We start from the raw sequence: 25,655 nt of genomic DNA on the forward strand, positions 1-25,655 counted from the left end.
CCGCCTCCTCCTCGCGTGCTCTAGCCGAACCCGACGCCGCGTCGCTATTGGCCTAATAGCATCACGTGGGCCCTCGCGCCGTGCATCAGCGCCATTTTTGCTCGAGAAACGTCTACGGAGTGGCGAGGAGCTCATGTTGGCGCCGTTGCTACGCTCGAGCAGTGTAAGCGGCGCCACGGTCGAGGAGGGAGCGTGAAAGAGAGGAGAAATGAGGAGTGAAGGCGGAGGAGGAGGGTGTCGCTACTTTACGAAGTTTAAGGGGCTTTAAGTCAACCTACCCCGTGAATTCGAGCTGATCGAGCCCGACTCGACGCTCGCTCAGCTCGACCGGCAAATTTCAGGCCGATAAGCCCTTCTTTTGTCGCGTTCATATAAATAAATGCCCGCTATGAGGGATTGACTAAGGATCGGACAGCACATGGGTAAATAAAACGCGTATCAACGAAAAAGAAGTAAGCAAATAGGTAGGGAGACAAGCAGGCTACTTTCGATAAAAAAATGAATTGAAGTTAGCAGATCTGTGGAAATAAGGAAATTTCCGGGTTTGTTGCGCCACATTTAACGGTAAATGCAAACTTTTGACCTCTATATACTTTCCAGGTCATTCTATTTCACTCAAAAAATTATAGTTCTGAGAGAGAAGTAGAAGGAGAGAAATGACCCAGTACGATGTAAAACAGTTTATTGGTGCTTTCCGATATTTGAGAATGAATGGCGTATCGACGTCATCACGGCACTATAAGTCAATAAAATCACTGTTCCGTGGCGACCATTCGCCACGTAGTTTTTATCACAGATATCCGTTGCAATCACTACTGTCGCTTAAACAGCAAACACAGTACCAACATCTCAGCACACTACTTATCACTTCGATATCGTCACAAGTCGACGCCCGTGTTCTCCGCCATGGACAGTTAGCCAATCCTGTAAGCCCAACAGATGAGACTTTGCTTCTGCAGTCAAGCCGCCACTGCACTTCTTCCTCCTGTTTCGACACCATCCGCTTGAGGCTGGAACATTCCTTCTAGATAGAATGCATAACAGGAACAATCACGCATCGTCATGAAGTAAACTTCGTGCGGATCATGCCCTCTGGACAGTGCGACGGAAGTGCTTGTTGTTCGAGTCCCGATGGTGACACGTATCAAACGCCGAGAGCAAGCGACATGTTGGCATCGGATTGGCCTACGTTGTGTGCCGAAGTGGTGTCGTTTATTTCTGTAACAGGCAGCGGGGCCGTCGTCAATGTGCCAGCACATGCGGCAAGTAAAATCAGAACATTGGTAAACCCTGTGCTCGAAAGTTTTGATGAGAATGAATGGTGGTTAACCGCTCGCGTCAGGGGTGAAGGTCGGGTTGACTTGACCGTTTATGACGTAGGGCGCTTGTGAGGGCGCTGCGAACCGTCCTGTTCTTGCTTTCAGCTGCTGCTGCTTCCATGCGTTCCATGCACTGCGAACCATGGGATCGCGTGGACCGTAGTTCTCGGAGGGCGAGAACGTTGCCTTCAGTTTCTGAAATCGGAAAAGTAAATCGAGATGCAAATGTGACTGAGACGTAATAATAAAACGTTTGAGCGCGATAACCGTAAACATATCATAGTTTACGGAATACCGGAACATTGCAGACCCAGACGTGCGGCTGCTGATGATGATGCAGCAGCCATACCCTTTGAAACGGCCTGGTGCCATATATCTTCAGGCCAAACGCAGTGACAAAGAATTGAAAAGCAACGATAGTGGCGCCATGTTTTGACACTGTCGTCAACTAGAATACGAGAAAGTATTATTGCAACGAGCTTGTTGTGCCTACATTCTGGTGGAAAGGCGTCGCAGCATCAATCATTAGCAGACATTGCATTTTCTCTCTTCTTTAACACTTTCTCGAGAGAAATGACGCGACCCAAGAACGTTTCTCGGAAGCAGCGGTTAGAGGTGGTGTTACAAGATGGCGCTACCAGCGTTAGTGCTGCCGTCGACGAAAACGGTGTTCTGCTCACTTACCGACGGGCTGTGATTCTGTAATGACTTCCAAGCTTTTGACTCCGGAAACTACACCCTAGCTATTAGAAGTGCATAAATGATTATGGAAAGCACGTGATTTTTCCTAGGTAAAAGATACTATGTGTATCGTGCTACGTGACAGCATAAAATTCTTGTTGAAGACGGGAACTTCAGCAAAGAAACGTCTGCCTCCTTTTCTATTGAGATTTAAACTTTACCGTGCGTACTCGCACAGTGCTGAGCAATGCATGTCTGCGTGGACACCTAGGTGGACACCTAAGTAGTTTTATTTACAGGCTTGTTGTTATTCCCCTTCTGCACCCACACCTAGCGCATGCGCAGGGCGCCGCGGTCGCTTTCCTTATTTATATTTTTATTCTCTCAAACTGCTGAAGAGTGCATCCGTAAAAATGTCATTGCAGTCAGCTCTCCGGACACGCACAGACTACAAAACCTCGTCTGAAGTGGATTATCACCTGGTAAATGGTGGTTCCAGGGGCTCTGGCAAAGGTGATGGCCATCCACAACGGCACTTGGCCGATGGCGATAGCAGCCATGATCCAGCCTATGGTCTGTCCAAGCGGTGGCAGACTAGAAGCGCCTCCCTCGGTGGCGTTGCCGTAGATGAAGATGGCCTGCGGGCATTCAGAGACGGTGACTCACGCGACCTCTCTACACGAGAGTCCAGTGGAGGCCAGTGGATTCCAAAGGAGGCCAATACGACTTGCCAAAAAACTGGTATGGCATCTGTTTCGTTCACGTATCGAACCGTTTACCGTGTGACGCGCCCTTACTCAAGAGCTCCTAGGCTGCTGAGGGCGTGTCTGTGGTCACGTTCTGTGCATCCCCAAAGCTACTTAGCCGTGAAGGATAACGTGCACTTGATTGATCGGTCACTTGATTGATTGATTATTTATTTATTTATTTATTTGTTGAGTGACTGAATGAATGAATGAATGAATGAATGAATGAATGAATGAATGAATGAATGAATGAATGAATGAATGAATGACCAATTAACCGATCGACCCAACCAATCGATACGGCTTTACCAGCGCGAAGTCACTAGAGGCCGGTGCGCGCCGTGACGAACGCTTCATCCGCTTAAGCATGGCGCAAGCACGTTTAACATTGCGTAACACTGAGGAAGAAAATGCCGACTAGATAACTCTGCTGAAGCGTTGGTCGAACACTAAGTGGCCTGGAGGCCCTTGTTCTAGCTGAACACACGCCCAGTCATCAATCACACCGACAATGGTATTACCACTGATTAATATGAGAACTCCTTACGATAAGAGACACGGGCGTGATGAATCCCCAAGTGACTTTCCAGAACCACGAAATCTTTGTGTTGAGCATAAACTCGAAGTCCCTGATGACGTTTCTGATACCTGAAATCGAAGCACAAAACACCTGTAATTAAAACTAGCACAAATTGGACGCAAATGTTCACATGCATTTTTATAGAACGAAGGTTTACAGACTAGGCTTCATGGTCAAGGAATTCTGTAAAGAGAGAATACGTGCGTTTATAGCTCCAGAAGGGAGTGTTTAGTTGGCTTTTGTTATTTCTTGACGCACGCCATATTCTGGATTTGAAATGTGCTTTATTTTTCATATTTACATTCACTGTATGATTCATTTCACTGTGCAAAATGGCATACGCGCAAAAACACACACGTTACTTCCATTTGAGCAGCTGTCGAGACTTTCTATAAACCATCGTTGCTATTAAGTAGGCGACCCTTTCTTATGCATAGTTGGACCATGCATAAGAACCACTCCAAAAATGATAACACCAAAAAAGAAATTATAAAGAGCCAGCACACATTGCGAACAACACAGGCGAAGGATGGCACAAAACAACACTCAAATTTTTATAAACCTATTCCAGTACAACTGTCAGCACGAAGGAAAACGTGATAAGCAAATTTTCTACTTTAATCATCACCGCATTCACCGCAGCTCTATGGTGAATCAATGTGCGGCATCACTGCAATACAGAAATTTTTGCTCTTGTGTGCGCCTTCGCAGCAATTGTGACTTCACTTTAGTGTACATCTAAAGGTAAATTCAAATTTACTGCTCTACTGCAGGGTGCAGCAATGAAGCCATACTTCAAGGCAAAAATTCTGTGGAATTTGTATTTTCATTTTGTTACTTCAATTTTTTTTTGGCACTTTGGTGAGGATTACCCACGAAACGATGCCATGTCTGCACACTCCTTTTCTTTTCCCTTCACTAAATAATTTGTAAACTATAATTTCCGTTTTCATGCATTCTCATATCTTCCCGCTAACACTAGCACCTTTAAAACCTTTTTTGACTGACGCTGGCTGAGTCCTTTGAATCACGAGTTCTCCTTGTATACACTACCTGCGTTTCTATAAAAGACATATAATTTTATGTTGCCTCCGCGTGCGTACTTACGCAGGTTATTAGTTTTATTAAAGCAATTTCAAACGAGCGCTATTGAAACAATGAAGATTCAAGGTTCTAATGACATAAAGTCCTTGAGTGTGCTTGGTACTCACCGTAAATCCACATGAGGCCAACGACTTCAAATATAGCGTAGAGAAACACGGCCTGACCGACGCCGTAATTGTCAAACAGCAGGCGCATCGCATTTCCGCTCTGGATAAGACAAGAGGAGCGAAAAAGAACACATAGTGAGCATCGTGTTCCAGCAGACGATGTAATAACCACGTACACATCAACTAGCCACGCGTGTATCATCCCCTTTAGTCATTTTGATTTAATCAGCGAGTTATTTTGCCAGTATTAATTGCAACTCGCTATTACTCACGTGATCGAAATATTTTAGTGTGCCGTCATCGAACACCTCTCCACGTTGGAAATATATCTTTGTTGTGGCATCACGTTATTTCTTCGAAGTGATGCTAACCTCACACAGCCCCTCGATGGTCAAAAACACTTTTAACTGCCACGTATGGGGGCGAACCAGCGGGATAAATAAGTTTTCTGATTGTACAAAATATTTTCTAAGGAGAGATAAATCTAAAGTAAAGGACTTGCTGTTACTGTACTAGCTTTTAGGCAGCATAAGATTTATATAAAATAAACACACAAACATTGCATATTTTATAATGTTCGGCAAATGGGCGAAAACATTAACACAACAGAGAGATATACAAAAGCAAAGAAAGCAGAGAGGTTAATCAGAGAATATCTCCAGTTTGCTACCCTGTACTTGGGAAGTGGAAAGGGGGTATAAACGAATGAAAACATTTTCAGAATGCTTCCAACGTTCACGTACAAACTATATATAAAGTTCATTTGCATGCTCAATATGTCTTCCCTTCGTTGATAATATGCTATCTTCATAAAGTACGAGTGGCAAACTGGTTTGGTACATTTTTTCAGAATGTTTATCAGCGTTCATATTCAAAGGACATACAAAGTTCATTTGCGTGCTCGCTCTATGCCTTCCCTTGCCCCATAATAATGAACCTACGTGAAATACGAGTAGAGAACCGGTGTGGTACATTTTACAGAATGTTCCGAAGCATTCACATGAAAAATACATAAAAGCTCATTGCATACTCAATATCAAAATTTCCTTGGTTGATAAGAATGATTCTTCATAAAATAAGAGCGAAGAACCGCTTTGGTACATTCTTCAGAATGTTAGCCAACGTTCGCATGCAAACTACATAAAAAGCTCATTGCATCCTTGGTTGATATATGAAGCTTCATAAAATATGAATGGAAAACCGGTTCGGTACATGTTTTAAAGTGTTTCCCAGCGTGTTTACCAGGCAAAGATATGTGATCATACAATACGGCGTTCAAGTTGATATACGGTCGCTGACAATAATTTTTTGGCAAGAACCCGTCGCGTGCCACCAAGCCCTCTTAACCCTATAAAAATGCTGGAAATCGTCAGATTGTCTTAAAGAATTTACTATAACGCTTGTTTGTAGGAACCAGTTTTGGTTTCGGTGCTCAGGAGGGGATAAGCGTCATGACGTACGCGGTGTCACCATTGGCTCGTTCCTTGGCTGCAATCGCTGCGGCCACTAGCATACGCGAGCACAACCAACAGATACGCGCTTAGCGCTGTTTTTTCTTTTTTTTTTGCAAGCAACGTCGGTCTATTGCTAAACTAGCCTTATTGCGACAAGACGTCTGCAAAGTTTGGTTTGTGTCATTACGTCGCAGTAATAGCGATGATGCCAGGTCCAGCGTTTCGGCACCAGCTTTAGTACCAAAGTGAAATGTAAGCGTTTTCCAACCATCATACTTGATGAATGTCACCGCTTTAGAAGCTAGAAATGTGTGGAGCTCCTGCATTTTCGAAGATGTCCGTCAGTACTCCTTTATAGGAAGATAAGATCCCCAGAGTATGATTACACAACTACATCAACGTATGCGTATATTGCAACGCTAGTTTCTTCCCTTACCCTCTCCTTAACGAAGTGATTCGTAATCAACATCCCAAATTAACTGCAACCATTTTCACACAAGCTTCGAATTCCCTCAGTCGTCAGCGTTCATGTTGATCGAAGAAGACAATAGTGATGAACGTGAATGAGTGTATACTCGTGACAGCTCGCACAGACATCCATGGTTTAGCGGCATCTTTCGTTTACATAACCATATTTCTCGCCGTGTTTGTCTCTCAACCCAAGGAACACGCGCGAAGAAGAGGACTGACAAGTGTAAGCCGGAAAAGGCAATTCGCGACGTACGTCGGTGCACAGAATGAGACCCGTGCCGAAGCAGACGGCGCAGAAGAAGACCGCGATGTGACTCCTCCACTTCGTGAGCGCGGGAAACTGGTCGGTGAGGACTGTGGTTACAGCCTGGACGTCGCCGACCTATGTAAAATAAATGCATTAATCAGGAGTTTTTAGCTTGTCTGTGTACGTATTACACTTCACGTAATACCAAGTTACCGGAGGACAAGGCTGACTACATATTGTGACGCTTTATCCAACAACAACATGTTACAATCGTTTTTGTGTTACATGGGTATTCTCATCTGAGAACATTTGTAAAGGACATCGCGTTAGGGATTATACCACTGCCGCCTTTTACAGGAGCAGTTAAGTAGAATATGGCAGTGTGTAAAAAAAAAAAGCATGGGCAAAGAAGAAACACGCAATATGGAAAGGGCGCAAACACAATTGGCGCTGCAATAAGGCTTTCAAGGGCCTCGTATGCGCTCAATAATGGTGGGTTCGCTTTAGTAGGCTTCGCTGAAATTATAGACAAGTATAACAATAAAGCTTCTTGCATGAATTTATTTATTAAGTAATTCAGGAATGCAATGTAACCGTACATGCCATGTTCACCCTTCTCAATTTTAGTATACTTCACTGCTTGGTCGCTCTTTCCACTATCGGTATGTTTCAACGCAATACACTGTGTGTCTGGCACACGCTGCGCGCTACATTTTCTTGTAATTGATCGGTTGTTACTTATTAGGTACCGTCAGCGTGCTTCACCGCAATAACACACTAAAGCAAAATTCTTCCCTGTTATACGAATCTGTATTACTGTGAAACTAACTGAAGCATATCTGCCTACACGGAACGAATATAAAACCACTGCCAATTTCTCATAAATCACGAGTTATTGCGCACTAGCAGCATGTTTCGCTGCAACGCAGAGTTTATATAAAAATGCTTCACTGCTGTACAAATACGTATTTTGGTGAAGCTTACTAAATGGCATCTATTTTGTGGAACGCATAAGACTCCTCTGCATCTTCTGCCCCAGAAGATGGCCCCACCAACTCGACTGCGGAAACCTACACATCCCATAACCCGGTATTCCGACAACTGCAATATGTATACGGACTAGCAAAAGCTCTCTAAAGTGAACATGTAGGACTAAAGAAATAGTAGAGAGTTTTAACTTATCTACATAAGTATAAGCCTTTACAAATAAACAGAGGTAATGTATACGTGCAAGGCAGTTGCAATGCTGGTTGCGACATCTTGTGACGCTCTGTCCAATAATAATTTTAAAAAAACGTTTAGAATGTTTTCTCGTAGCATGGATGTTCTCGTCAAAAGAAAGAAAGAAGCAAAAACGGACTGCATGTTAACAGCTGTGTCGCTGCCAGCGGTTTACACGAGCAGCTAAGTAGAATATGGTATTGGCCAAAATATATTAATAGCTCTATGTTCTTTCTAATTAAGATGTGCGCCACAAGATGGCACCACCAACGCGCCTGCTCTCGTCTACGTCTCCAGGAACACGGTATTCCGTAACTCTTTAGACAGTCTGTGAACTACATTACCATTTACGAAATACCGGAGACGCGGCATCTTATACGAATACAACAACGAATACAACATGAATACAACAAGGAATACAAAACAACTTCATCTGTGCAATGCATTTGCTCGTTAGTCAGCCTGTTCTATTGTTTGACTGTTGGGAGAAACAGAAATGGTTAGTTGAACACAGAGCACAATAAATCGACAGGAATTGACTGAGTAACGACACCAAGAGAGCCTTGTGGTGTCGCTACTCTATCAGCCCTTGTCGATTTATTGTGCACTGTGTTCAAGTAGACATATATAACCAACTAGCCCACCACTTCGTCTTTAGAAATGGTTAGCATACAACTTTGCCTTCTTTTGGCGCTCTAGGATATTGCGATCATGATGACTATGCCCTGAGACAAAAGCGTCTTTTTAACAAGTTTCGTTCTTTATTCCAACTTTTTGTTGGTGTGTTTATATTTAGCTATAGAAGCACAAACGTATATTGAATCGAAATAAGACAGATGATCACGCGAAGATGGACACTTCAAGCGATCAAATCTGCCGAAAAAGCTTCGCCTGAGACAGCCCCTGCTCGACAACTGATGATCCCTATATGTATATCGAAGTAACTTCGCGCCAACTTCTCCGAAAAACTTGGCACTATGCTGGTTCACATTAGCGAAAAGCTACCGTTCACTTACGCCCGTGCCGAGCCCAAGTAGGAACAGCATTAGGAAGAACAGGACGGACCAGAGCTGAGGCACGAAGGAGATTCTGCTCAGTGCTTCAGGGTACGTGACGAAGGCCAGGCCCAGATCTGCGCACAATCAAGTGACGCAATCATTAAATATGTAATTCAGTGACATGTAATCAACAGCCAGTACTAAGTAAAAAGAAATTCTAATTGGCACAAACTTCCTTCAGCGCCCGAATTAAAGAAAGAAATGTCGATGTGCAGGACACCCTTTCCTTCGCATGGCCGCCGTTCAACCAGAGCATTTTCAATAAGCCACCTCCAACTTACCACGAACAAACTGTTGGCTCGCAGTTACATTACATGCTGTTAAAGAAAACGTTAAGCTATGTTGGTATTTGGTGAGAAAACGTTGGTATTTTGGTTAACATGATCAGAAACACGGAAAACATTGCCACTGAAAAATTCGCGTTTCTAAGAAAAAATAAAAATCAGGTGCGTCAAGTGTTCAGCCTGAAGACTGGCCGCAAACAAAACAGTATGAATTCGCGTGAATACGAGGCCTGGAACGACAGCTTTCAAGAAGCACCTTGCGATGGAAATCAGACCAATGTCTAAAAACCTGGTCGACTGTAACTTCAAAGCTAGGAATTTGACAATAACATTCAAAACTGACTGGGCGAAGCGGTAAAGCTAAGTGAAACGGGCTAGTATGAATCAAAATATTCGAAACAATGTAACAAAAGGTCTCACTCGTGTCTATTAGAAACTGAAACAGTAGACGCACAGCGTTAAGGTGCCAAACCATCGAAAGGAATACCGAGTCTATATTACCGTACTTACCGGATTCACCTTTCAGCACCTGCGAGATGTCATCAGTGTTGAGGTCGTGAGCAAGTGATCCCAACGTGGCGAACACAACGCAGCCTGCCAAGATGCTCGTCATGGTGTCAGCAATGCTGATGAAGAAGGCATCTCTGTAGGACAATGTAAAGGCATCATCTTTGAACAAAAAAATATGCGCATAAATGAGGAAAGCAAAAATTTCTACGCGTATATAAATCCCTATAGTACTTTCGAACGTTTCGATCAAAATATAAGAGAGAGTTGGATGCCAATAAGTTGGCACACAACGACCTCAGTTAAAAATTCTTGTTATATTTTTTTATTGGACATCCCAGTATCCCCTTTGTTTAGCTTCAGACCCTGTGGAACAGTCAAAATGAGGAGATGAAGGCGCTGCGTTAATTGACTACAGCATGATTGAAGTCCACGACTGCAACAACTGTTGATCCATTAAACTGCGTCCAGAGCTCGAGTATAAAAGGGATATTTGAATATATGTAACGGAAAAGCGTTGTCGTCATGTTTATTCGCCTTTCCTTTCTTATCTTTTTTTCTTTATCTTCATATTTGTCTGTGGAAAACACATACGAGAATGTGTTGTAGGGTAGAATACGTTGCAGGACAAGTTGGTTGAAATCTAAGTGGTACACATTAGACGCGACGTGGAAACAGTGACTTTGGTAGGAGGGAGTAGGAATAACAGAGCGAGCGCTAATTTCTTTCGACCGACACACTGACTGCATGACATGACACAAATGGTTGATGTGGAAAGAAGCGTAAACGTCATAGAAGGGGCTCAATGTATTAGAAATTTATTTGAGTAGAAGCCTAGAGGGCACATACAAGCGCAACGTGAAAACAAGTGATTAGTAGGATGGAGTAGGAAAGAACAGAGTGGGCCGGGAAGCTCTTCCTACTCCTGCATACTAAAGACTTTTTTCTTCCACTGCGTGCTAATATATACCCCCGAGAGTATATCCCTTGGCAAACCTGTCGAATAAGCAGTTCTCGGTGGCTCGGTTGATTAAAAGGGTGCTGTACGATGGACTCACCTTCCCACTTGGTGCCTGAAGTCGTTGTAGCTGGCGTACATAATGAGATGGCCGAACGCCGTCGTCAGCGAGAAAAACGACTGCTCACAGGCCTTGAACCATACCTGTCAAGAAGAGTGACAGGAAATACATCGTTTCGTCGAGCTTCTTTTTGTTTTGTTTTGGTTTGTTTTGTTTGTTTAAGCGTAATGACTTCATTTGAAGCATTGCCATCAACATTCTCTTTCACTTTATTGCGCGAGCGCTGAAAGTTTGGTCTCGTAATTACAAGTTGGCATTTGTGGTGGTGAAAGTAATATTACGAAAAAAAGAAAAGATTGCCAGCTGAAAAAGAGGATTTTAAGTATATTCCACTTTCAGTTCAGCGAGCATTTATGTGGAATTACGGAACTGGTTGGGCTTGACAAAAAAGTTGCAAATCGAGCACGTCGGTGTAAGCACACAAAACATTTGCTTGACACCGTTAGGCATCTGCAAACTCTAAGGTGCGCTCATTTTATGCGCTCTGCACTTCAACACCCTCCTATTGTTTAGCATCACCTATTCGACAGTCGCAATGAAACCTGACTGCCTCGGCATTTTCACAGATTTCTGCCATCAATTTCAAAGATACTTAGCGGCATTGCTCCTGCATAATCTTTCTTTTCAGCTAACCTGTCGTTTAACTTAATACCGGCAACGTCACATTCTCGTGTTATATGGGAAAGGCCTTTCTGTAGGGCGTTTTTATAACAATGTCGATACGATACAGTATTACTGATGAAGAGGTGAACGACAAACGAGCGAAGCATACAGGAACTTGCCAGTAGATCACAAGGATCTACATGTACCTCTACAACTGCAATGGTACATGACGTAGGCGATCTAACTCGCAATACTGCCGACTTCCAATATTATCAGCTCGTACAGCTGTTTGTGAGCTCGTTCGAGTCATCAAATGCAGGGCGCGACGGCATCGTTATGCGTCCTCCTTTTCCTCGTAATAACACTAAGTCAAACCACGAAAATGTTCCCCCAAATGTGACCTTACTCTCCTGACACTTGAAGTGTGCAAGCATCCACGCTCTTTGCGACATGGCACTCTCCAAGAACGATGCGCCGAACATAAACGCCGCCATACCTCGATCTCCCAGATCTTTTCCCAGTGCGGAACGAAGAAGGCCTTGATGCCGTTGAAGGCTCCGTCCTGCAGGCACGTGATGATTAGCAGCGAGACCATCACCACGTACGGCATCGTAGACGTCAGGTACACCACCTTGGGGAAGAAAACAGATACCGAAAAATCATTCAGGATTTACTTTACACCGCGCAATTGCGAACCGCGGTAAGAACTATCTTTAGCTCGTTCGAGGAGGTTATCTATATTTTCCTACGTCTCACACGTTCTGCCACGGATTGTGGCATCATAAACTGTCACGTCTTTTAGCTTTCCAATAATAAAACATTTTTTTAGGAGAAAAACAAGTGAACTGCGAAGTGCGCAGAGTCAGACTTCTATGACTGCACTATGTGCATACCTTTCGCAACGTTTCCTGCGTTGCATTCGGTTAGGCGCTGAATTTTTTGGGTTCATTAAGCGAAATAGGTTGATACGAAGATAGCGCTTCACAATTCGGCATATAATGCGTTTATTTCATCTCAGACGCTGGTTATTGCGCTATCTTGCTAAACACTGGAGCTGCTATGAGCTGACGTAGTCAGCGTTAGAAAATCTTAAAGGAGTTGTGATCACGCTTGAAGCAATTACGGTAATTAATATTCAAGCCAACACAATTGTAATGCTTGTTCAATTTCATTGGAAATAAATGCTTTATAAAGTCGTCAGCTCCGTATAAGGTATGAGCTGCAATTATCGTCGTAGTATAAATTCGGTGCTCCCTTGAACAATGGACCAGATTGCACATTAGCTGGAAAGCAAGAGGCCTTTAGTCCAGGCCTTCTGTAGGCTAGCCGATCATTCGGGTGATAGAGAGAAGAGAGGGGGAAGATATTTATTAAGGCTGAGTGCTTTGCCGGCGTGTGTACAACCACTGGCATGCCACTCTGCAAAGGAAGGGGGAAGGAGATAAGTATGGCAGAGAAGAGAAAAAAAAGACGAAAAAATATGAAATGCGTGATTTAACGAAATAAATATATTAACAATTGAGCTGGAGGGTGGAGGGGTGGGGGTGGTGAATTCAGACTTTTTTGTAACATAAAGTGAACCTTCTTTAAAGTTTTCCGAGAAAGGGCTAATTTCCGATAGCGCGACAATATATCACAGACCCGACGCTGTTTCGAAGGGTCGGGTATAGGGCCTAACGTGCTATAGGTAACGTCAGCGGAAAGTAAGATATCAGGTCCATTTGGCACTCAAAACAACATGACTAGTCACGATAGACGAGGCATTCAAGTAGCATGTGCACCAAGCTAGCGCCTCACCTTGCCAACCGAACGAATGCCCTTGTACGTGGACAGTGCCTCGCAGATCCAGGCTAGAAGAAAGCACAACGCCATACGCCAGTCCAGCGTTGAAGGCAGAGTAAATCCCCCAGAGTCACGAAGCACGTACTTCCTGCGAGGGAAATTTTATAGTAAAACAACTTTGCTTGGTCGCGAACAAGGGCGTACGTGGCTCCCATGAATTGTCTTTCAAGTCATTACGTTGAAAATGTATATTCACCGAACATTATGTATTACCATAAGCATACCAGGAAAATTTCGTCGAATATACATGCACAATAAAGTGCGTTACGACACACTGCAACACACGGTTAACCAGGACATGACATAAGCGCTTCTTGCCATCTAAGTAGTTTGCTACGAACGAAAACAGTAACGTTGAACGCAATAAGAATAGAAAAACAAGAAGAACGCAATATAAGAACAAAGGCGCGAACGAGTAGGTTTTAAGCCTATTTTAAGCCAAACTGTCATTCCGTCGTGTCTCCCTTTATAAGAAGACGGTTTGTTGCGAAATTTCTCGAGGCATATAGTAAAGAAAAAAGCACATTTAGCACGCACGACAAAGCAGTGAAAGGACCAAAACAATGCGCTACTACCGGCTGAAGCTTCTGGCGCTCGTCTTAGCTGCTGTATCACCGTGCAGCAGAAGTGAATGAAAAAGAGTTGGAGTTTCACCGGAAAGGTGAATGATTGCGATAGCAAATTAGTAGACGGCTATAGAAATTAAGGATAGTAGTTCGTATGAACTTGTAATCTTTTGCTTGCTAACCTAACTAACAAGCGTGGTGTCACGCGCTACAAGCAAACATGAACATATTCTCATTCGATGACTGCGCACACTCGCCGTCAAAACGCTGGAGTGAGGAAGCGCGGCAGCAGCAGCGAGCGATTTGATCTTCGTGCTGCCTTTAAGCTTCAACGCGAGAACCAAGCGGCGAGAACGCAGCGCCGCGAAGCTATTTGCACTCGGCGCGCTCTGTCCCCATCGCAGATCGCTGTCAAGATAAAGGCCGCGTGACCGCGCTATAACGCAGTTGCCGCCGAAGTAATATGCCCCCCTTCCCCCACCACCACCACCTCTCCGACCCCGCTCCCTGGTGCCTTTTGCACGATGGAAGACGACGTGCTACCTCTCCGCTTTCCTCCCTTGTGCGCGCGAGATCGAGCCACCATCGCCGGCTTACGCTCGCACGCTCTCACTCGCACACGCAGCATTCAGCGCGCGACGGCGATGTCATCGCACTTGGACTTCATACGGAACATGCTGATAACATATAAAAAACGAAGAGTACAATGCAGCATTCAACGAAACCAAACAGCTGTCGCCGCGTCACATCACCCGGAAGCAAACTGAAATTCCTAGTTCGACAGAGTGAGTTGTCCTTCAGTGTGACGCGACAAAAGCCGCTTTATTCGGTGGTATGCAGCAACGTGTTCCTGCTCACGTAGCTTTTTTTTCTCCTCTTTTTTTTTCATTGCATGATGTAACAAAAGCCGGGACACGTGCTGTAAACAGCTGCAATATAGTCGTAGGGCCGCCATCCTGCCAGCGGTCGAAAAGCTGACGTCCAGTTTAGTCGCACGCGATTGGCCATGCCGCGCCGATATCGCGGCCTAGGCCAATATAGGCCAATCACGTGAGGCGAAACCGACCGTCTGCTTTTCGAACGCGTGCTAGATATCGGCTCGGCTGTTATTTGTATCTTGTCTTCGTCCTTTCGCTATATTGTTCTGACTCCAGCATGCTCAATATGACGCTGTTTACCTACGCCAAGTCCTCACTCAAGCTGTCAAACACTCACTTATCACTAACTCACGCACGCACGCATACAAACGCTGTATCAGCAAGAAGCCGTTTAGCTTTGAAACTTGTTGCCGATAAACGTCAACACTGATAACGGCTCGTTGCATTGATTAATGGCCTAGAAAAATGAGCGTTCTCAAACTGAAAGTGTAACTTGAACATTTCTTTCGAAGAAACACTTCAAGTTACCTTGTTATACATACTGAAAATATTGCTCCGGAGCAGACGCTGCATTCGTGATGTTCGACATGTTCCTTAAGTCCTGCAAGGAAAAGAAAGTATAGCTGGGATCAACAATAAGGTGAGGGCGTACTTACGTACAAGAGTATTTTTTGATATAGGGACGTTCGGGCTTGATGGTACTGCAATATACCGGGCTTTATTTTCTTTCTTTCTTTTTTTTCCTTTTTTTTATACAGTACACAACCTTTAATAATCACCTGTAGCAGAAGGCAAAACTTTAGTAATTCAACTGGATTGCATGAAGAGGCGGAGATTATTTGCAAGAGAAGTAAAAACACATAGCAGAGTAATAACAAGCATTTACCATAATTAACGTTTCGATTAATTACTTGACGGCACATATTGCAATGTGCTAATTCCAGCCGGTGAGTTCGCAAGTAGCATCCACATAAAATAATTTTCAGGATCACTGCAGTTTCGACATGTTCATTCCCAAAGTGTGCGACCAAATGTGTGTGCGTTCCAGTTGCTCTTGCGCTTGAAGGCATAAAACAGCGTTTGCTTTACAAAGTAAGTGGAACAGCAGTGCGTTTGCACAGCAAGTTTCACAGAGCATATCTCGAAACCCGAGCGATCCTTAGAATTCCTTCTAAGTGGATATGCCTTCCAAACTGACCTTCTACATTTCGCGAATGGCAATATGTGCCGTAAAGTATAGTTAATTTAAAAATTAGTTCGTGAATTAAAATAACAGTCGATTAAGCATCTCGATTTCTATTGCAAGTAGCGTCCGCCCACGTCGAGTAATCCAGCTCAAGAAATACAGTTACGCGATCTGTCACAGATGATGCTTAAAAATTATTGATTATCTAAAAAAAAAGAAAAAGACACCCAGTGTAATGAGGACGCAAGCACTACGGCATGAACTAAATTTGACGATTTCCCAGCAGAACTTCAAGAAAGTTGTAGACACGGCCGGCGGCGCCATGAGTATACCGTGGAATGATTACCGGTGGTCTTCTAGACGTGACAAAGCGGCACCAGTGACTGAAAAACGTGATAAGGGGGGACGAATTGTGTCGAGTTTCAGTTAATGAGTTATGTGTGACGTTATACGTGACGTTGCGGACACCATACTGAATAAATATTCACTTTAAGAGGAAGCTTTAGAGCGGGTGCCAAATACATGTAAAATGAGAATTCGTTTTTTCTCGGCAACCACTGCACCAAATTTGGTGAAATTTGCTGCATCTAAAAGAAAAACTTGAAATCTAGTCACGGCCGCTTTCGAATTTCGGATTTAATTTGTCAACCTTTTATTAGGAATTGGCAAAAATAGAAAATTTTCAGGGAACGAAACTATCAAGTTTACAACTCTCTAACTCAGCAATGAAAAACGATACCACAATTCTGTGAATTGCATGTAATAGTACATCTAAAGCGGACAAAATTGGTATGTTACACATGAATCTGAAAAAATTTAGTAATGTGGAAACACAGCTTTTGCAGAAGCCTGGTACACAATGTAACAAATTCACGTAAGATTTAAAATGACGTATCAAATTTGTGCGCTTTCAGTGGTCTAATGGTTGCCGTTTACAGAACCACGATATCTGATCTTAATACAGAACTATTAATTCGTAAATGTCGTGCTTCTATATTTTCAAACTTTCGTATTTTTGAAAGTTCTTGTAACAATATTCAAGTCTCAATCGAAATTCAGCTTCCAACAGTCACTAGAATTTAACGTTTTATCTCAAATGCAACAAATTTCGTTAAAATCGATCCAGGGGTTATCTGAGAAAATGTCTTTCTTTTTTTTGAATTTTAGATGTATTTGAATAGGCTGCGTCGGAGTTGGGCCCGAACCATGGCAGCCCGAGCTAGAGCTCCCTCTTAAACCTCAACCTCAAATTACTTCCTTAAAAATACTGAATTGGGCAAATGAGAAATGCTTAAGAATTCATTTTCTACATAATATAACCCACGCTCACTGCGAGATTGCAACAGCTATAAAATGCTTAAGTTACTGAGGAAAAAACAGTGCTTTCATTTAGTTGCGCAACCAGTCATGCACCGCTCGAAGCACCTCCTCGTCATCGGAACTTCATTGAACAGAGCGATGAATTTAGTTAGTGCAAGTTATCCATATCACAAGCACTGTTGTCGCGTACCTAGGTGACTTTCTCCCTATCTTGTTAGGACACTGTCCCTTTCCGCAGAATAAGTAACTAAAAATAAAAATTATAAATACATTAGGAACGACACTACCACTGCAGTGAACTTAGCTGCCAGATCATCATAACGATGACATTTCAATCAATAATACAACGTTTCCTTTCTCTCTCTCTCTCTCTCTCTCTCTCTCTCTTTGCACACTCACCCTGAATGAGTCCACGCACGTGGCGTCGCTCCAGTCGCCGTCGCACCGAGACCAGGGCAAGTAACTTTGGAAGGACGCGAACAGATAGAAGAGGCACAGGGCCATGATGTAGTTGTACGACACGGTGACGTAGAACGTGGAGAACAGCTGCGCAACACCGATGCCTGGGCAGGGAGAGAGAGAGAAGCGAGAATGAGGCGGCGCTCAGTTCCTTCGCCACCGGGTGGGGACGATAAAACGCGTGCGCAGGCCGCCGGCAAGAGGAATGGTGTCATGCTCTATACAGAGGCTGGCGTTCTTGCACTACGGAAGCCCCTGGCAGGTGTCAAGTGCTACGCGAGTTTTGATCCTCAGAGCGATGGTCTGTATACTGTGCAACGCATGTACAGGAGCCGTCTGATGTAACCCGAGCGATAGAGACACACACCTAGCAGCTTAATTCTGAGAAACATAGGTTGCAAGGGGACAAACAGCGGAAGCCTTTCAGTGAAGGCAGATTGAGTTAGCAGTTTCAGAACACGCCAACCGGAAATCTCAAGCAACATCCGCAGAGAAGAAAAAAACAACTTAAAAGGTGCTTAAGGTGTGTCCGATTTACGACATCCTCCCTTATATGACGTTTTCTCTCGTATTTAAACTATCTGTTTGGGAGGAAAAGCGCCGTAATTAAACTTTCAGAACCAGTAAGTAATGCGACAACTACACACTCGCGAACAAGGACCGTTGGCGGAAACCACGAATTAATGCGCTCACTCGTTCCACACTCAGTGGCAAAAAAAAAAAAAAAAAGAAGAACGAGAACGCGTTTCCACATTTCTGCATTCTTTCAAGAGCCATTCAAAACGCAAGCGGAGGGACATGCGGCAGTACAAACCAGTCCGCGATCATTTATTATTTCTTAAATCGAAGTAGCTCTGTATATTTTCTGAAGAAATACTTTCACCAAGCAATGCGCTTTCTTTTTCACATGCGTAACTTTGGCTAAAGTTTCTCATCAGTGTCAAATGTGAGTAACCGAACTCGGAACCAAAGTTGTGGACTCAGGAGTGTATGCTTTCTCACACGTGTTTAAAATAAAAATGATTTTATCGAGTTGAGTTTGGTTGCGCTTTCAGTTACATACATCTGCGAAAAACAAGTGAAACAATTTTAGAGCAGACACATTTCTATACGCTGGGACAACTTTCTGCGAAAATGAAGAGAAAGCTACAGAGGCGAAGTGCACATGCTCACAGCGCTCCTGAAAGCAATACCTAAGCCTCGTTCGCGTTTGTTTAGACTGAGGAACAAAAACAGCACTGTCTTATTTACTACAGCACTTGTAATAATATAAGGCATAAAATATATCACTCATTGTTAAATTTGATATTTTTTCCCTCTGCGCTGCTCCACGTTTTGGCAAATGCGAAACCGTAGAAAATACCAAACAATCGAAGTTTAGGTCGCCGACAGGCCCAGTAAAGGGCGTCTGGTCAATCCCTTCTGGCTTTATAGTTGGCGTGCTAATCGATAAAAGCATGAACCAACTAGCCCAGCAACAAATAGTAATACCAAACAAGCTACGCTGATTAAACATCTGCTCTCGGAAACAGAAACAAAAAGCGCTGTGAAATTTTGCCAGTTTACCTGGCGCAGTAACAAAAGTGCAGAAGCTCCGCCCCTGTAGGCTGTAACTTTCTCTCGTCACTGCCACAGATAATTCTCGCCAAGCATAGAACGGTCAGCACGTCGCAAAACCAGCGTCCTCGCATCGCAGACTTCATATGATGCTTCGAACGATGCTTTTTACAGTTCGTTTACTCGTCACTAAATTACGTGTATCATGTGTCCTCCTTAATGAGGAGTGACACGGCGTTTTTATATGCTACCCTTGTCACAGAGACAATAAACGTCGAGCTTCACTAACCTTTAAGCCCCGGTACGCACTTCCAGACTTTGACGTGACTTTTCCCCACGAATTGGCCGATGGCGAGCTCCATGAAGTAAACAGGCTTGCCGATTAGGAACAAGACGATGAAGTAAGGTATCAAAAAGGCGCCTGGAATACAAGAAACACTCAGTGAAACAATAAATTCTACAAATCGCTCTTGCAGTACGTGTATCTGAATGAAACGTACCCAGGCGAATAATAAAAAAAAAGAAAGTTCACCAAAAACAGCCAACAAGAGTTTTTCTACTTTCAAATCGTGTGCATATCTTTCTTTCTATCCTAGACCGTGTTCATCTTATCTATTGAACAGTTCTTGCACTAGATTAGTGACATTCCAGTTTCAGAGTTTGTTGTAAATTGCAAGAATATAGCCAGAGTAACAGCGGTTGCTTTTCAGCCGTGGCGAGATCTGCACGAGCACGACTTCAGCTTACAAATCAACAATCGAAAAATTAGGGCTCTCAGAAGAACACAAGCATAATCAGGTCTCGGGGAAGTCACGGGCTGTCTTCAACTACAAATCACTGAAAAAATGGCTGATCTCGACGAGAAGACAAAATAAAAGGAACTGGTGCAGGACAAATATATTAGGGTGCCTGCCAAGGAAGCGCGCCCCTTCAACTTCCTTAGAAACTATCGATTAAACTTTAGTTGTAAGTGAGCGCTTCTTCCGTCCACGTCGTTTTCTTCCTGCCCATATTCCACTCAACGACACAACGCGATGCACTACCTAGCTCAACAGTCAACGATTCTCAAATATATTAGCCTCCAGTATTATTCCTTCTAAATATATACTGCGTGGGCGCTTAAGAGAATACACCTGCCAAAATCGTAGCACCCTTCGCGTTCAACACGAGTCTGGCCTGGATGTTCCGCTTCAGCTCACGCGCGTTACGCGCGCAATCGCATGTGGAAAGGATACGCGAGCAATCTACAAGGCATAAAGCAGAACGCGCACCCTTTCTGTGCTTATGTGTTTGCCAATGCAAGCAAACGGCGTCATCGGTGTTCAGGCGTGAATGGCAATCTGATGCATGTGCTTTCAGCAACTGCATTGATATCAGGTCGCCCGGTCGAATAACAACACTACAGTAAATACTGTATCTCTCTTCATATGCCTTCCTTTCCGACCCAGTAGCACATTTTGGGTGTAGTCTTGCGCTGATGGCGCCATCTTGCGGCTCTTATGTCACTGCGCGTTGCGTGCATGATGATGATATTGCTCCCGTTTTTAACGAACGGGACCTGAACTGCAAGCTTTCCCCACGAATCTGCCGAGGGGCGCGTGTGCGCCGCCTCTTGACTGTAAAGAGGCACTGCTCGATATACGGTAACCGTGGCCTCCGAGACTACGCGGCAGGGCCGGTGTGCGCCGGCCCATCTTGAGGGACATGCAGTAATGCCCCTCGGCGATTCCCACAAGGAGGAGTCAGTTGAGACGCACCCTTCCGCACCACTGCATTTGAATAGACGCGAAGTGTGCGTGCGTGCCTGCGAAGTGTCTGTCTGAGGAGTCAGATATCGTCGAGGAACGTTATCGAAGCACCGTAGTGACTGCAGTGATAAGCATTTTCCAATTCCCTCCTCCTCATCGTCGTCCATAACTTCTCTTGTTCCCCTTTCCTGGTGCAGAGAACGCATATTCTCGTGTAAATAAAGACACGTTCTTCGGTAAATAAAGTATCTCTCATTTGTATTGGTCCAGCAACTTCTGCAATCTGCGCAACTACGTTCGTCGAAATTTTTTGATACAATGATAAAAAATAGATTGATTGATTGATTGATTGATTGATTGATTGATTGATTGATTGATTGATTGATTGATTGATTGATTGATTGATTGATTGATTGATTGATTGATTGATTGATTGATTGATTGATTGATTGATTGATTGATTGAAATGTGTGAGATCGCTGGCAATAAGAATTAAGCAAAAGGGGATGAGACAAACACACAAGAGAGATAAAAGTGCGACCTTTACCTCCTCCATTCTGATAGGCCAGCGTCGGGAACCTCCAGACGTTGCCCAAGCCGATGGAAATGGACAGGCAGGAGAGGAAAAACTGCATGCCTTTGTTCCATTGTTTGCGGCCGGGCACGGCGTCCGGCGCGGCCTCCACATCTGCGGCCTGTCGAGGTGAACGCACTCTTTCAAAAATACGGAAGACGAGAAAGCACTCGGTAGAAAGTGGAAGGGGGGAAAAGGCAAGCGTGTCCTAAGTGCTGTTGATTCTACCAACTGGAGTAACCCCGTGCAGCCAGTTGAAGTTATCACCCAGCTAAGATAGCAGCCTAGACTAGAGGGAGGATGTTTCAAATGTGTCGGAAGCTTTCCACAAACATCTAAGCCGTCATAGCTCCATCCTTGTCAGGTCTGGTTATCGACAACTACACCGTATCCGCTCCTGTTGCGCGTCAATTGTAACAACTGCGAGTCCATTTCCCGACATGCAAAAGCGAAGTGTCCAAGCAGGTTCAAGTTTTTTAGTCTAGTGGCGTCCATTCCATTATCATCGCCGGCGACTTTCCAAAACTGAAAGGGGAGAGAGGGTGAAACTGGTTGATCGGTAATTTGCGAAACCTTAGCGTGAAAATATTTCATTGGGCGTTTGTGCTTATCTCTGTTTTGCGGTACGATAAGCGTTTATTCCCGCGTTTAAATACATGCTTTTTGCACTAACAACATTGACACCTAAAAAGGCGGCATTGAAGCCGGAACTACCCGAGAACTATAACAGTTGGGCGACGGAAAAGCTTTCGGATACACTGCTTCAAGATGCGGAGCTGCACGCTTTTTATAATTTATTCGATTTTACTTTCTCATTACGTCTTACGGCAAAGCATGCAGATTAAAAAAAAAGCATTTCACTTCCATGCAGATTATGCCATTTTTACCACCTCTGAGAGATTTCACGGACGTTTACGAAAAGCCTTCTCGCGGCTCGCTGAAGAGAAGGTGCAACAATTTCACCTTGTTCAACGGAATATGATACGTATGACACGAACATTTTTGCTTATTGTTTCTGTTAGTTCTACTTACATGGCCCGCGAGGAATTTTGGTGGCGTCCTATTGCACTTTCATATCTCGAGACAAAGACGAGAGTTGGCTTACCGTTGAATGCAACCCGAGAACGAGTCCGTTTTCGCTTGTCTTTTCCTGGTAGGGAGGTGGAAGCTCCTGCGTTCAAAGATTGTCCCAGCAGTGAGCGTCAGTTTACCTAGCCGCCAAAAACGTTCTTATTTCTCACGCTGAGGCACCTTCGCCCCAAAAGATAAAAGAAAATTGGCAACGAATTGGAACGAAAGTATCGGCTGCCCGTTTATATTAAGCCTCCGAAAGACCGGACAGCATTGCGAAAGTTGCGGTTGCCTTAAGTCAACCAGGAACCGAATACGAAAAAACGTTCGTACGTACGAACGTTTTATAATCCGATTATTTTTTTCGGCGGAACAAAAACGTTTTGGTTTCACTTAAACATACTTTCACGTGAGGGTAAAACATCCAAAATTAAAATTTGTGGTACCGTTACGAAAGAAATGAAATGGGGATCGAAGACATAAGCCGTTATAACCACACGTTTGCATGACGTCGTGGGTTCGACTCCTACCTCCGGCGGCCGCATTCCGGTACAACACGCCGCGGTCGATCCCTAAAGCTGTTGAAATACACGAACGATTACATAAAATAAATGTCGCACATTTCACATTTGATTCCTGCTGGGTTTCAGTAGTCACTCTTGTATGTTCCTACAGTGCTCGGGTGCAAAAAAACGACTTCATTAGGCGGGTACCTTCATTTATGAAGCACACAGATAACTTGGAAAATCTGTTCATGCATCAAGTTCTTTTCTCTTCTTTCCTTCTTTTTTTTTCTTTTTTATACCCGCCGTGGTTGCTCAGTGGCTGTGGTGTTGGGCTGCTGAGCACGAGATCGCGGGATCGAATCCCGGGCGCGGCGGCCGCATTTCGATGGGGGCGAAATGCGAAAATACCCGTGTACTTAGATTTAGGTGCACGTTAAAGAACCACAGGTGGTCAAAATTTCCGGAGTCCTCCACTACGGCGTGCCTCATAATCAGAAAGTGCTTTTGGCACCTAAAACCCATAGCTTAATTAATTAATTCTTTTTATTTATTTATTAGACCACACGTAAGCAGTTTCACACGAGGTTGTATCGTTAATAAAAGAGTTCGGGGACATGCTTCTTCTGACTCATTAAACAGGGTCTTCAAGGCATGTGGCCTTCAACGCCTTGCCATTCCTCTCCAGAGGACCTCTAGGAGTAACAAGATCTCGCAAAAGGACAATTCCGAGCGCCTGAATTGACAACGAGTTTGCCACAGCAGCACTACACCACGAATAGATAAAAATACACACTAATTGTTTCCGGAACACCTGGATGTGTCTTAAGCGTTATGCAAAGGGTTCCCGTTAACCCTGAGTTTTTTGTGGGGAAAACAGTCACCAAGAATGAGTATTGGCATCTAGGCCATTGGATCAGTGATATTAAAAGAATGTGAAAGTGATCCACCGGCCTGTAGACGCAAAAAAATCTCATTGTGAAATTCCTCGCGTGATACGTTATCACTTGTACTGCTTCCACGTCAACCCAGTGTGATTTGATAACCGCAAAACATCAATCTAGAAAATGTTTAACCTCTTTCAAATTTCTGGGAACCCCCCCCAAAAACACAATTCTGCAGAAACCCGCAAGGTGGAGAGAAGTAATTAATAAAGGGAAAATCAGAAATCATATGGGTTTCCTTTGTAGCAATTGCTACGAACGGGTGGATGTCTGATTTTCCTTTTATTAATTACTTCTCTCCACCTTGCGGGTTTCCACAGAACTATAACGTCAAACTCTTGCCCTTGCTTCAAGTTGTCGACAAATGCGACATCGCCCTGCCATCTGCTAGCCGCCTGGTTAGCTCAGATGGTAGAGCGGCTGCTCCGGAAAGGCGCTGGTCCCGGGTTCAAGTCCCGGACCAGGATGAATTTTTCTTCAACTGCGAGGCTTTTCGTTCGAGGAACCCGTAAGGGTTTCCTTTGTAGCAATTGCTACGAACGGGTGGATGTCTAATTTTCCCTTTATTAAAGAGTATGTCCAACGCACTCTGCGTGATCATGCGAAGACACTTGCAGAGCAATGCCTATCCTCTTTGCCTTCCAAACACCTGATAGCTCACACTACGACCACATCTACTTGCCTTCTTAAGCTGTCTCTATGTGAGTAGTTAAACGCTTTTATGAAATCTAAATGAACATAAAATGGAAAACAAAATTCAGGAGAACCCGCCGTGGTTGCTCAGTGGCTATGGTGTTGGGCTGCTGAGGTCGCGGGATCGAATCCCGACCACGGCGGCCGCATTTCGATGGGGGCGAAATGCGAAAACACCCGTGTACTTAGATTTAGGTGCACGATAAAGAACCCCAGGTGGTCGAAATTTCCGGAGTTCTCCACTACGGCGTGCCTCATAATCAGAAAGTGGTTTTGGCACGTAAAACCCCATTTAAAAAAAAATTCAGGAGAAAGAACATATGTGTATGCCTGGCCTCAGGACCTGAGACATAACTGAACTGATGAATATTCGTTGATTCTTGTAAAGCCAAGCAGGCTCGTATATAGACGGGCTTGCTGCTCGACAATCCATGGAGAGATTGCTGCCCTTCCAGGAGGCCAACGCTCGGCATTTCCATTGAATGTGCTACGAACGTGGTGCCGCCTGACAGCTACATATGGGGCACTTCGGCCGTTCTATCAGTGGTGGCGGCGTGTTAGGATCAGCCGCGGTGGCGCTTTGCACTTGTCGCCATCGATAATTGACCGCTGGGGTTGTTGGTGTCCCAGTTATTATCCTTGTGAGCGCGCAGAACTCCCTTTGTGTAAGGCCTGGAACTAGACAGGATGTTACACGCCGTTTCTTTGTCTGCCTGCACTTCTTTCTTCTTTTTTTCGCTTCCTTTAGTCAGAGCCGGTATTCCGTTGTTCTCATACAATCTGGCTCACACCAACTGCGGGCGATTGGCCACGATTCTGGGGGATAATGCCTAATTAATACACAAGTTAAATT

General features: G+C 44.3%; 1 protein-coding gene across 1 annotated transcript in view; it reads right to left on the reverse strand.

Moving 5' to 3' along the window:
* Positions 1-665: 665 nt before the first annotated feature.
* The window catches only part of LOC126521689 (sodium-dependent nutrient amino acid transporter 1-like), a 33,691-nt gene continuing 8,701 nt past the window's right edge, over positions 666-25,655 (reverse strand). Inside the window, exons 2-16 of the mRNA XM_055065953.1 lie at positions 22,697-22,762; positions 21,565-21,712; positions 19,559-19,690; positions 17,653-17,816; positions 15,290-15,348; positions 13,259-13,391; positions 11,958-12,092; positions 10,838-10,941; positions 9,783-9,916; positions 8,947-9,062; positions 6,716-6,844; positions 4,538-4,637; positions 3,294-3,394; positions 2,480-2,638; positions 666-1,514 (exon numbers count right to left, since the gene is read on the reverse strand). Coding sequence (XP_054921928.1) covers positions 1,326-1,514; positions 2,480-2,638; positions 3,294-3,394; positions 4,538-4,637; positions 6,716-6,844; positions 8,947-9,062; positions 9,783-9,916; positions 10,838-10,941; positions 11,958-12,092; positions 13,259-13,391; positions 15,290-15,348; positions 17,653-17,816; positions 19,559-19,690; positions 21,565-21,712; positions 22,697-22,762 — 1,869 coding nt within the window. The 3' untranslated portion in view covers positions 666-1,325. The remainder of the gene's footprint in view (positions 1,515-2,479; positions 2,639-3,293; positions 3,395-4,537; positions 4,638-6,715; positions 6,845-8,946; positions 9,063-9,782; positions 9,917-10,837; positions 10,942-11,957; positions 12,093-13,258; positions 13,392-15,289; positions 15,349-17,652; positions 17,817-19,558; positions 19,691-21,564; positions 21,713-22,696; positions 22,763-25,655) is intronic.

Source organism: Dermacentor andersoni, chromosome 6 (assembly GCF_023375885.2).
Source record: "Dermacentor andersoni chromosome 6, qqDerAnde1_hic_scaffold, whole genome shotgun sequence".
NCBI classification, from domain to species: domain Eukaryota; kingdom Metazoa; phylum Arthropoda; class Arachnida; order Ixodida; family Ixodidae; genus Dermacentor; species Dermacentor andersoni.